Genomic DNA, 12,854 nt, shown 5'->3' with positions numbered 1-12,854 from the left:
CCAAATCTTCAGTCCTACAAGCTCTCTTCTTAGGGATCTTCATCGTGTTAAGCCAGTTTTTTTACCAGGTCCCGACGGAATACCAGGCTGTGTGCTTAGGAATTGTGCCGAAGCCCTGTGCAATCCACTTCTCAAATTGTTTACCTTAACCTTCCACTTTCCCCTTATTTGGAAGGAATCATTCGTTATGGAGGCCAACAATTATAGAGGAATCTGTAAGTTAGCGGCCATCCCAAAACTGTTCGAAAATGTCATTTCTCCTCATTTGCAACACCTGCGTAGATCAAATATGATTTCAGTAAAGCATTTGACTCTGTTAACCATTCTCTTCTTGTTCGGAAACTCGATCTTATGTTATCTAAATGGCAGGACGCAAAAGATTCTCTTTAAAAATAAACTATTTAATGTTCTTAGGGTTACATCTGGCGTCCTGCATGGGAGTCATTTGGGTCACCAATTGTTTACATTATTTATCATCGATCTGCCCAAAGTTTTGACCAACTCCAGAGTACTTATGTACGCTGATGACGTCAAGCTTTGTGTGCAATATAACGACACTACTTGACAATCAGACTTACAGACAGATGTTAACCATTTTTAAACATAGTGCCGCGTGAACTTATTAAACTTAAATGGCTCTAAATGCAAGCTAATGACATTCTCCCGTGTCGTTCCTAAGCCTGCAACTTATCCGCTAAGCTGCTGCTCTTTGAAAAAAATTAATATAGTTGATGATTTAGGTGTCCGTCTGGATCCTAAAACATGACTTTATCGATCATATTTCGTGCATGGTGAATAAAGCCAGGGGTGTGCTTGGTTTCATTAAGCGGTGGTCGAAGGAATTTAATGACCCCTGTGTTATAAAATCTTTATATACTTCACTTGTTCGTCCTATCTTAGAATATGCGATTGAAGCCTTCAGTATGGCGTCCACAGTAAACGCATAGAATCGCTTCAAAAGAACTTCTTACCTTTCGCTTTACGCGGTTTAAACTGCAAACCAGAGGTTACCGTCTTATTCTAGTAGACTCTTACTAATTAACTTACCCTCTTTATCTAATCGTAGAACCATGCTAGGTATTTCATTCTTATATAACTTAATCCGTGGCGACGTGCTGGGTCAGCTAAATTTTCACGTACCAATAAGAAACACTAGATCCTTTATACCATTAGTTTTGCCCCACTGAAAAAACATATTTTTGAACAGCAAGAACCCTTTAGAGACCTCTGTGCAAATTATAATGACTTGTACTCCATAATATCTAATATTGATAGCCTCCCCAAACTAAAAACTTTAATCTTAACCTTAGCACTTAGTACGCCTGCAAGCAACCAATCCGGAAGCACGCCAGTAGTAGTTTCCTCGCATTCTTTTCTATTAATTTCCTTCGCGTCTACTAACTGCTAACAGAACAAGAACGTGCTATATTGCTCTACTCTGAGACCGGTTCGAAATCTCTTTCAGCAACCACACCTGCAACCAAAAAAAAATCTGAGATGAATCGTGGCCATCCCCAAGCAACCCAAACAACGGCAAACAGTCCCAAGTTTGCGGAGAAACGTACAGACGGAAACATAGACGGACAGACGGACATGGCTAGATCGACTCGGCTAATGATGTTGAGTAACAATAACTTTAAACATTGGATCGAAAATTATACTTTGCAAGGTATATAAAAAAAAATAATTCAACAAAATTATGAAATATTCATGAAATAAAATAAAATGCATTAAATTATTATTAGTCAAATAAGTAAAATAAAATAATAAATATACAACAAGAAAGGAAGCTAACTTCGGCACACCGAAGTTTGTATACCCTTGCAGATTGGTTTTGATGTTAATATTATAAATTTAAATGCTGAAAGCACTCACAAAACAGAGTTTAATTACATTTTACCTATACTTATTATGTTTACAGTTTGACAGTTACAGTTTTACATTCCCAGCTTTACATTTTCTCTACATTTACCGATCGTTTATATGGCAGCTATATGATATAGTTGTCCGATTTTCATACAATTTTTACCAAAATTCTGAAATAATAAAAGAAGCTTATATCTAAAATTAGATAAGAATATGTTGAAAAACAACGAAGTATAATTTTTTTCCTATTCATTTTCCGATCGTTCATATGGCAGCTATAAGATAGAGTCGTCCGATTTTCATAAAATTTTTACCAAAATTCTGGAATAATATAAAATTTCTCAAAAATGATGCAAAAATATTGAAAAACAGCCAGTTATAATTTTTTTTCTAAAAATTTATCGAACATTTGTATGGGAGCTATATGATATAGTCGTCCGATCCGGCCCGTTCCGACATATACAGCAGTGAGAGTATATAGAAGACTCTATGCAAAGTTTCATTCAGATAGCTTTAAAACTGAGGGACTAGTTTGCGTAGAAACGGACGGACAAACGGACGGACAGACGGACATGGCTAGATCGACTCGGCTGTTGATGCTGATCAAGAATATATATACTTTATAGGGTCGGAAACGTCTCCTTCACTGCGTTGCAAACTTCTGACTGAAATTATAATACCCTGCAAGGGTATAAAAATAAAAATGACAAGGTCATCAAAGTCATGTAAGCTGATGGTTGTTTCTGAATTTATTTGCTGTGTATAATCCGAAACCGGTATTAGATCGGCCTATCACGCCAGAACTTTGACATGTTTGAGGTTAAGTTATCGAAAAACGGCGTTTATTTTTTACTTTTGAGGTTATGTAGAAGGCGCAACATTTTTTCCATTTTTCAAGTTTAGTTCTTTAATACAACTTTTTTAATTTAAAGGGTCAGGATATATACATACGACTTTTTTTCGAGAAGTTTTGGCTGTTTGATATTTTTTCGTATTTTACTTGGATTGCAGTAAGCTTTTGAGACAATCACGTAATTTTAAATAGTCATAACTTAAAATAAAAATATAAAAAAATTAATTAATCTCTTGAACTTTAAAATTAATGAATAGGAAAATTGCAAATTATGTAACCGCATATTATGTAACCGGAGAGACAGACCAATTCAATTTTTTTCTGCAGAACCCTCAAAGTAGAAAAAACGCCGCTTTCAGGTACATTACCTCAAATTTCTCAAAATCCGTGATGGGCCTGTTCTGACTCCGAATTCGGATTCAAAGCACCAGATTACTTTAGAAATGACCCTCAGCTCAACAACTGAACCAGGTTAACTTGTGTGATGTTTAAAAGTATGATAATAATATTTTACTATTAAAATGCCAGCTCTATTGCAATAGTAATCATTGTTTAAAATACCACCACCAAAAAACAACTACGTTTGCGCAAAGGAAAAAAGAGCAAAAAAAAAGACATATTATAATAAAAAAAAAAAACGACAAGAAACTCATTCTCTCTCTCTCTTAAATATTTCTCAATTGTAACCCTTGCAGACCAGAGATGTGATTATAGCTTTTACCAAAGACATATTTTAATTGTTCTTACCTTAAGTGAATTTTTAACTCGATTAATTAAATCCATCTTAAAAAGACTTATCCACTGGCCTACTTGATTGAGCACCGCGGCCTTAAAACCAGTCATGTTCAGCCGCAAGAATACAAAGAAATCTTCATGCGTGTCCCAAGTACGTATTTGATCTTGTAACTCTATAAATCTATCAAGCTGTTCTTTATAAACCGAAAGTGGAGGATTCTCCATACCCAAAGGCTTAACCAATGAGCTACCTTCCTGGTCAGCCTCAGCATCGCGTTCGTCTAGAGTTAAGTTGCGACCGAATTTTTTTACTTCCGCCAAATAAATGCTTTTATCCCAAATCCATAAACTGGAGTACTCCATGTAGCCTTTTCCATGCACTCTAATAGCCTGTAGGGCGAGCTTTATTTTGTTCATAATTTCCTGACGTTGTTTATCCAACTCTGCTTTATCTTGAAGTTCGTCTGTAAAAAAATACATCATATCTACTTATTGAAAAAATGAGTTTTATAAACCTACCAATGAAATTTATAGGTTGTTGGCCAGTAACTTCAAAAGGATCTTGGGCTACACGATTTAATAAACCCATCATATTATTCATATCGTCAAGTAAAGTTTCAATGAAAAATGCGAATCCAGTTTTTGAGGAGGTATCAAGGTTTAAAAAGTAAACCACGTTAGGCTCCTGAAGCTCCATAAAGATTTCAAATATAGGAGTATTATTTTCAAATCGATTATCTACTTCCATTCGTAAGTATGTGCTGCTTGTTATAACAGCATCCACTAAGTTTTCAGCAATGTTTTCATCAACATACTTCTCGTAATCGCGGAACAGATTACGTTCTGCAATACTTACACCTTTAAGGAGTTCATAACGGTGAAAAGGTGTAATTATTTCCTCCTCACTTTCTGACTGTTCCTCTTCATATTCCTCTAAATCGTCTTCATCGTCAACCGTATCCCTCTTCTTTTTAAATTTTACACTTGTCATTGCAGAAAGGCTTTTAATAGGAGGCCAAATACCATCGCCCTCCTCATCTTCCTCGCCGTGCTCTCCGGGAGGTAGACTATACCTTCGTGGAATATCAAAAAAAAGTTTTAAGTTTATGTACATGAGAAGGTCAATAAGCCTCTGAGTGTTTGACGCCATTGCCGTTCGCATGCTTAAAATTGGCTCCCGTGGTTCTGTATGTAGTAAAAGCCGTGGATTAAGATCCTTGCGCTGGAATAGTGGAACTTTTCCCCAGGATTTTATACTTTCCTTAATGGCTTCAAGGTTTTCTTGAGCAGCAACTAAGCGGTCGTGCAAGTACTTAACCATTTTAAATATTATCACTATAAAGCGTTGACCTTAGAAAAAAAAAAAAAGTTCAATATATAGTAGACAAAGTAAAGAAATATCTTACTAAACAAACTCCATTTAATTGACTCCATTAGTGGCTTCATTTGTTCCTCTATCATTGCCATTTCAGCTGCAATCAATTGCTTTTCCGTTGGGTGTGCACGAGCGTGTGTGTCATTATACCACTCAGCAATGCGCATTAGCTTAATACGAGCTTGCTGCCGGATTAAAATTATATTCATATAAATAAAAACAATAAGTAACACGGATGTGGAAATTTCGTTAACCGTCTCAAAGCTTATTCAAAAGTTGAAATTTGTTTCTTACCCATTCCTTAAATTCTAATTAATACCATTACTTTTTTTAATAATCAGGAAAAGGCTACCTTGAGAGTCGAAGTTTGTTTTTCCTTCTAGTTTGCAATTGAATCATTTAAAATCGTTTAAATCCCTTGTCTTTATAATTCACCCAGACTAGAATCGTCGATTGCCCGTCAGGGCTCCCTGGCCTGTGTTCACCGGGTTAAGGGTAACCTAGCGTATAAGGAGATTCGGTTTCGTGCACTTCTAGCATTGCTCTTTGCTAAGCTCGTCGAATTGTCGTGGGTTTTTCCTTATCTTCCCTATATACACACTGCACTACGCGAAAGAAAAGTTTTAAGTGCACTAACTGTAATTTACAGTTCAAAAACAACAAGGATATAATCGGACTCTGACATACGCAGACGGACCAGTAAGCTAATCAAGAGAACACCAGGAGTAGGGGTGGCTTGCTGTTATTCGCCATCCCTTTCTGTACCCTCCCTGCCATGATAACTCGTGAGATTATGTTTGCGGTTATCCCTTAATCAAGGTTTATTATTATATTATAATTCACATTGCGGCAGCATCAAGATCTATTCACGAAAAACTAATTTAAACTACTCCAACATATTGGAAAAAAGATAAATAAATCAAACCAAAGAATTTCATAAATTCAATCATATTGGCCAATTGCCCAAAACAATAACAAAACTTTCGAAAATCGCATCATCTTATCGTCTACAAAATCTTATCCGCTCCTAAAATTCTTATCCTTACTTACGATATATTTAACTCCTAATCATATTGCTTCTAAAATTACTTTAATCGAATTGTAAAAATATTTAAATGTCACTCGACTAATTATACGGCGTTTAGTTATTTAAATGCAAAGTCAGAAATCAAAATGTTTTTATAAGGAGAGATCTCACTTACTCATAAATTCTGGTGAAGCAGGTTCGGTGGGCCCATCGAAGACGCTGTGCTAGATTTAATCAAAAATGTTGTTAACTTCTGACTAAAATGATTTTTGTGTTGCTCAATCAATCGATTCTAAATGTACATTACTTGAATACAAAAAAATTCTGTATGAGCAAATATCAAAGAAGTTAGCCTACAAATTTAGCGCTGTGGCTTCAAAACCCTAAACAAAGAAAATTATCTGCAGTACACGTCCAAATCGATTGGCTGCAGCTCTGCACATGGCGATGCCACCTTGCGGAATTCTCCTTCAAGTCTCCTAATCAATTCACCGCATACGAAGGGTTTGGCATCTTCGCATGCCAGACGGCAGGTCTGTTCTTCTTATTTCATCCCGTTCTGGGACATGGTGCCGCACGTCGCACGTGCGCGCAAAGTGTAGGTTAGCGTCGCCTCACACTCGTCTCTCCCTCCTAATTCGGCAGCAAAACCAACCGTCGCTCGATCGTTGTTGCTTCTGCAGGAGCTCCCAGCTCCTTCTCCTCCTCCTCGCGTTCCTTAGGGTAGCCTAACCCGCATGGGTATCCGACACCACGGGTGGGATGGATTGGCTGATTGGGAACGGCAGGTTGGATTAAGGTTAAATCCGAACCTCCATGTGGCTCACGGTTGTCGCGGCCGAAGTGTCGCGCAAAATGTTAGGTTATATCCGATTGGTGTTGGGCGTGCTCACGCGCAGGTCGATTCCAACCTCAAAACGTGGCAATCAGCACGCGGCATACGGCAGTTGTTGCGCCGATCTTGGCCAGCAACCTCCAAAGCGGTCCACCAACCGGTGACCAACACCCGAGAGGTGGCGTAATATTGCCGCTCTGGCGCTGAAGTTGTCGGCCGAAGTATCTTCCGTCTCTTTTCCTACACAAAAATATGCACTTAAACACTGCCTTTTCATTTGCACTTTTCACTGAAATATTTACCCCTTGTGCTGGGTTCGTTCCTCCGAAACTCCACCTGCATTAGTGAACTTCTTTTTCTTGCCCAGAAAACACTTTCGCATTCGACCTTCATCGACCGCTACGCGGGGTTTACTCTTGTAGTGTTTTTCATGGTAAAAAAGTAAATTCGGATCTCCAAACTACCTGCTGATAGTTAGGCCAAGCCCTACAGTGCGTATGACATACGGACACAAGTGCGTGAAACGTGTTTTTGAGCTGCAAAGTTCATTTATATGGTGCCACGCGTAACAAGCTCAAAATAATGAGCAGCGATCAAAAGAATGAGCGTAGAACCTCTGTAAACCAAAGAAACGATTGTTTCTCTTATTTCTCAACTCGCTATATCGAAGCAGAAAAAACGTCTACAAAGCCCAACCCGGCTCTACTAACCGCCGATGGCAACAGAGCGCGCTCTTGCTCACCCGCCCTAATCAATCAAACACCTAGATCTTGGAGCTACGAATGCCAAACCCCACCACCAGCGGCTTCGATGGAAGATGCACCAACAACAAGCAGTGCTACAATTCTTGCAAACGCAGCAAAAGCAACAAAAACAACTAAACCAACGACCAATATTGCAAAGTCAGTGCCAACGGCCGCCGCGCCAAATTCATTGGTAACAAAAACTGTGAGCTCCGATAAGCAACAAGCGGTTCTGGCCATACAGACTGGCATGGATCGCTACATCCAAATTAAGCGTAAGCTTAGCCCACATAACACGGTTGGTAACAAACCTGAGATCAACCGTGTCACCAAAAGCTACGATCCAAACAACTCTCCGCTAGCAGCTGGTGAGAATAACCAAGCAGAGCCGGTGCAGGAGACTCAAAAACAGCCAAAGCCCCCACCCATTTACATTAGGGAGAAAAGCTCAAACGCCCTGGTCAACAAAATTGTTGCGCTGGTCGGGGACGGAAACTTTCATGTTGTTCCGCTTATTAAAGGGAACATTTGCAAAACAAAAATTCAAACCAAAACAGAAGAACACCTCCGGGCTGTGTCTAAATACCTGGAAGAATCCAAAAAGAATTTTTACACCGACCAACTAAAAAGCAGCAAGGGACTGCAAGTCGTGTTAAAAGGAATTGAACCAGACGTCGCCCCTCTGAGATAGTGGAAGCCCTGAAAGGCAAGGGTTTCCTTGCCAAGAATGTCAGCAACATTATAAATAAAAACAAAAAGCCGCAACCACTTTTCAAAGTCGAACTGGAGCCAGAAAGTAAAACCCTGAAGAAGAATGAAGTTCACCCGATCTACAAGTTGCAGTTCCTATTGCATCGAAGAATCACCGTGGAAGAGCCGCACAAATGCAACGGTCCTGTGCAATGCACAAATTGCCAGGAGTAGGGACAGACAAGGACATACTGCACCCTTCCCTGCAAACAAAGAAGACCCAAAAACGAAAAAATGCAGAAACTGTGGAGGAAATCACACAGCTAACTACAGAGGCTGCGTGGTCTACAAGGAGCTGAAGAGTCGCATGCGACGCGCAACAGCTACACGCCAACAAAATACACAAAATGTGTATTATAATTCAAAAACTACTCTAGATTTATTTTTTGCCAAAGCAGCCAGATCCTCTTTTGGTCCGCTAAATGCCCCCACGCGCATCTCCTACGCCGAAGCTCTACGGACAGGTATGCAAAATCCACTCCCCTCAAACTCAGTAAATGCTCAGCAGGCCCCAGGGCAGCCACAAAACAACCTGGAATCCATGATGGTGACCATGCAACAAAGTATGATGGAACTCATGTCATTTATGAAAACGACCATGCAAACGCTCGTCCAGAATCAGAATATGGTGATACAGCTGCTCGTAGCACAACAGTCAAAATAATCAATGTCCAATCTACGTATATCCACGTGGAATGCCAACGGCGTCTCACGGTATAAACTTGAACTAACACAATTTCTAAACGAAAACCACATCGACGCCATGCTACTGGTTGAAACGCACCTCACAAGCAGATACAACTTTCATATAAGAGGTTATAACTTCCACCGCACAGATCATCCAGATGGTAAAGCCCACGGCGGGACCGGCATCCTTATCAGAGAACGCATCAAACACCACCTCCACCAAAGGTTTGCAACAAATTACTTGCAAGCTACTTCCATTAAAGTGCAGTCAGGTAACGGCAACCTTTGCATTGCTGCTGTCAACTGCCCACCTCGCTTTACAATCTCTGAAGGCCAATTCATGGACTTTTACAACTCTCTTGGAGATCGTTTCATAGCTGCAGGAGATTACAACGCCAAGCACACGCATTGGGGATCCCGCCTCGTGACCCCCAAGGGAAGACAACGGTATAACGCTCTCATCAATGTGAGAAATGAACTGGACTACGTTTCCCCTGGTAGCCCCACCTATTGGCCAGCAGACCCCAGAAAGATACCAGATCTAATTAACTTCGCGGTGACAAAAAACATCCCACGCAATTTAATAAACGCCAAGGCTCTTCCAGACCTTTCTTCAGATCACTCGCCGCTATTGATAACCCTCCTTCAAAGCCCAATGCTACGGACCGCCCCTACAGGCTGACGTCGCACAGAACCAATTGGATGAAATACAAATAGTATGTGAGTTCCCACATTGAGCTAGCCCCCCAGCTCAATACAGAAGCCGACATCGACTCCTCCACCTCCGGTCTGGAAGAGGTACTTGTGACTGCAGCCAGGATCTCAACACCACAACAGAAGGATGTGCAAAAAATCAAATTCAAAACAGCTTATCCAAGAAAAGAGGCGTCTGCGACGGGCGTGGCAAAACCATTGATCGCTACACTCAAAGCAACGTCTAAATGAAGCCACACTCAAACTAAGCCGGGCCCTGAAGCAAGATGCCGAAAATGCACAATTACGATATATTGAGAAACTCTCGCCAACCAGCACAAAGCATTCCTTATGGAGAGCTCACCCAAATTTAAGCTCACCGACTGAAACCGTCACCCCGATAAGAAAGTCATCTGGTTGCTGGGCCCGCAGCGACAAAGACAGAGCCGAAACTTTTGCCTCACATCTCCAGGGCGTTTTCCAGCCGAACCCTGCTTCAAATTCATTTGAACTATCGCAAATCCAAACTGAAACGGAATCTACTCCAGCATCATTTCGTCCGAACGAGATCACGAAGGTCATCAGGGAACTGAAGCCGAAAAAGGCTCCCGGCGATGACTTAATAACTCAAAAAATGATTACTGAACTTCCGAATTGTGCTATTGAGGTCATCTGCAAAATCTTAAATGGGATCATAAGTCTCGGCCATTACCCAACTAAATTGAAAATATCTATAATTATAATGATACCGAAGCCCGGAAAAGACCACACGATTCCGTCATCTTACCGACCAATAAGTTTACTATCTATTTACTTTTTACTATATACTAGCGCATAATTCCTTATCTGGGAGCTCACAACATCATCCCAGCTCATCAATTTGGCTTCAGAGAAAAGCATGGAACTATAGAGCAAGTTATCAAAATAACATCAGAAATTCGCACAGCCTTCGAGCATAGAGAATATTGTAGCGCAATATTTCTAGATGTTTCTCAAGCATTCGACCGCGTCTGGCTCAATGGCCTCATGCACAAAATTAAAACACTCTTGCCGGCATACACACACAAATTACTTGAGTCGTATGTCTACAACAGAGTCTTCGCAGTGAGGTGCAACGCAACAACATCCGGCACCTATTCAATCGAAGATGGAGTTCCACAAGGAAGCGCACTTGGGCCTACCCTATTTGTCCTATACACAGCGGTTATCCCCACAAGCGATCAGCTAACACTATCCACTTTCGCTGACGACACTGCGATCCTCAGCCGTTCCAGATGCCCAGTCCGGGCAACAACCCAGCTCGCCAAGATAATTGAACAAAAGTGCAAGCACATAACGTTCACTCTCAGTAGACAAACATGCCCTCCGCTCTACCTGAACAGCACACTGATCCCCGAAGTCAACGTGGTAACGTACCTGGGCGTCCACCTGGACAGACGCCTAACATGGCGAAGACACATTGAATGCAAGAAAATTAATCTAAAACTAAAAGCCAGCAGCCTCCACTGGCTCATAAACTCCCGATCGCCCCTGTGTCTGGACTACAAGGTCCTGCTCTACAACTCCACACTGAAGCCAATATGGACGTATGGCGCCCAGCTCTGGGGGAACGCGTGAGTTTTGTTACTGAGAGACCCCAAATAAATTAGAAGTCTTCATCTGCTGAGTTTTTGTAAGAAACTGGTTTATTTCATTCCAATCCTAGCTTATATAGCTAACATGAGAATGTACATTTAGATATTAGTTCTAGACCCACGCATCGGACAGTTCCCGATCGTGGGAAGTATTTTAAGTGAGATAAGGGTGCACACAGGAAACCCGATAGCGCATATCTTGAACAAACCCAGACCGCTCACAGGAGTTCATATTTCGGGTTGTATTCCACAGACCCAAGTGGCGGGCTTACTTAACGATAGACAAGTGCAGTGCGCTGCGGCAGAGATTTATTTAATGCTTAACAGATGCATCTTATCTATTTACATGTTCATGTTCAACAGTTACCGTACTTCGGTTAACATTTAATTGAATTAGAACACATTTGAATGATTTTAGCTGGTATAACTTCATTTATTAAACTCTTTGTAGTTGCTTCGCTGACGTTCAATTCGGTTCTGACTCTTTTTTAGCTTTTTAATAGTCGAGAGAGCTTTAGAGATCTAGATCGAGAAGAAAAGCTCTCACTGTTGAATGTAGGCGAAGAGAGAGAGATAAAGCTTCGACTACATAACTTCCCCATCGCTTAAATTAGGACTATCTTGGGTTTTACAATTCGTTTGTATACATATGTGTTAGGGATTTAATTATGGTAAATTATGTTACATTTGGAGTCTGATATTTCTTCTTTCTTTTAATGTTGGAGCTATGTACATTATTTAAATTAAATTTTCTATATTTCGGTTCATTTTTGTGTCATTCGCATTCGACCTTCATCGAGTGCAGACGTGCTTACGGACGACAGCTACGCGGGGTTTATTCTCGAAGTGTTTTTTCATGGTGAAAAAGTAAATTCGGAACTCTAAACTACGTACTGTCAGCTAGGCCAAGCCCTACAGTGCGTTTGACATACGGACACTAGTGCGTGAGACGTGTTTTTGAGCTGCAAAGTTCATTTATATGGTGCCACGCGTAACAAGCTCAAAATAATGAGCGGCGATCAAAAGAATGAGCGTAGAACCTCTGTAAACCAAAGAAACGGTGTTTTCACTTATTTCTCAACTCGCGATAACGAAGCAGAAAAAACGTCTACAAAGCCCAACCCGGCTCTACTAACCGCCGATGGCAACAGAGCGCGCTCTTGCTCACCCGCCCTAATCAATCAAACACCTAGATCTTGGAGCTACGAATGCCAAACCCCACCACCACCGGCTTCGGAAGACGCACCAACAACAAGCAGAGCTGTAATTTCAGCAAACGCAACAAAAGCAACAGCAACAACTAAACCAACGACCTATATTGCGAAATCGGTGCCAACGGCCGCAGCGCAAAATACAATGGTAACAAAAACCGTGAGCTCCGATAAGCAAACAAACACAAATTAAGCGTAAGCTTAGCCCCCATAACACGGTTGGTAACAAACCTAAGATCAACCGTGTCACCAAAAGCTACGACCCAAACAACTCCAATAAATTTTCTCCGCTAGCAGCTGGTGAGAATAATGAAGCAGAGCTGGAGCAGGAGACTCAAAAACAGCCAAAGCCCCCACCTATATATAAAAGGGAGAAAAGTTCAAACGCCCTGGTCAACAAAATTGTTGCGGTGGTCGGGGACGGAAACTTTCATGTTGTTCCGAT

General features: G+C 41.0%; 1 protein-coding gene across 1 annotated transcript in view; it reads right to left on the bottom strand.

Moving 5' to 3' along the window:
- Positions 1–12,854, bottom strand: part of kl-5 (male fertility factor kl5) — an 871,112-nt gene that overhangs the window by 336,638 nt on the left and 521,620 nt on the right. The window contains exons 10-12 of the mRNA XM_070288586.1: positions 4,861–5,014; positions 3,974–4,804; positions 3,467–3,918 (exon numbers count right to left, since the gene is read on the bottom strand). Of these exons, the coding sequence (XP_070144687.1) occupies positions 3,467–3,918; positions 3,974–4,804; positions 4,861–5,014 (1,437 nt within the window). The remainder of the gene's footprint in view (positions 1–3,466; positions 3,919–3,973; positions 4,805–4,860; positions 5,015–12,854) is intronic.

Source organism: Drosophila kikkawai, chromosome X (genome assembly GCF_030179895.1).
Source record: "Drosophila kikkawai strain 14028-0561.14 chromosome X, DkikHiC1v2, whole genome shotgun sequence".
NCBI lineage: Eukaryota > Metazoa > Arthropoda > Insecta > Diptera > Drosophilidae > Drosophila > Drosophila kikkawai.
The sequence above is the reverse complement of the archived record's forward strand: the minus strand, read 5'-3'. Positions and strand labels throughout refer to the sequence as shown.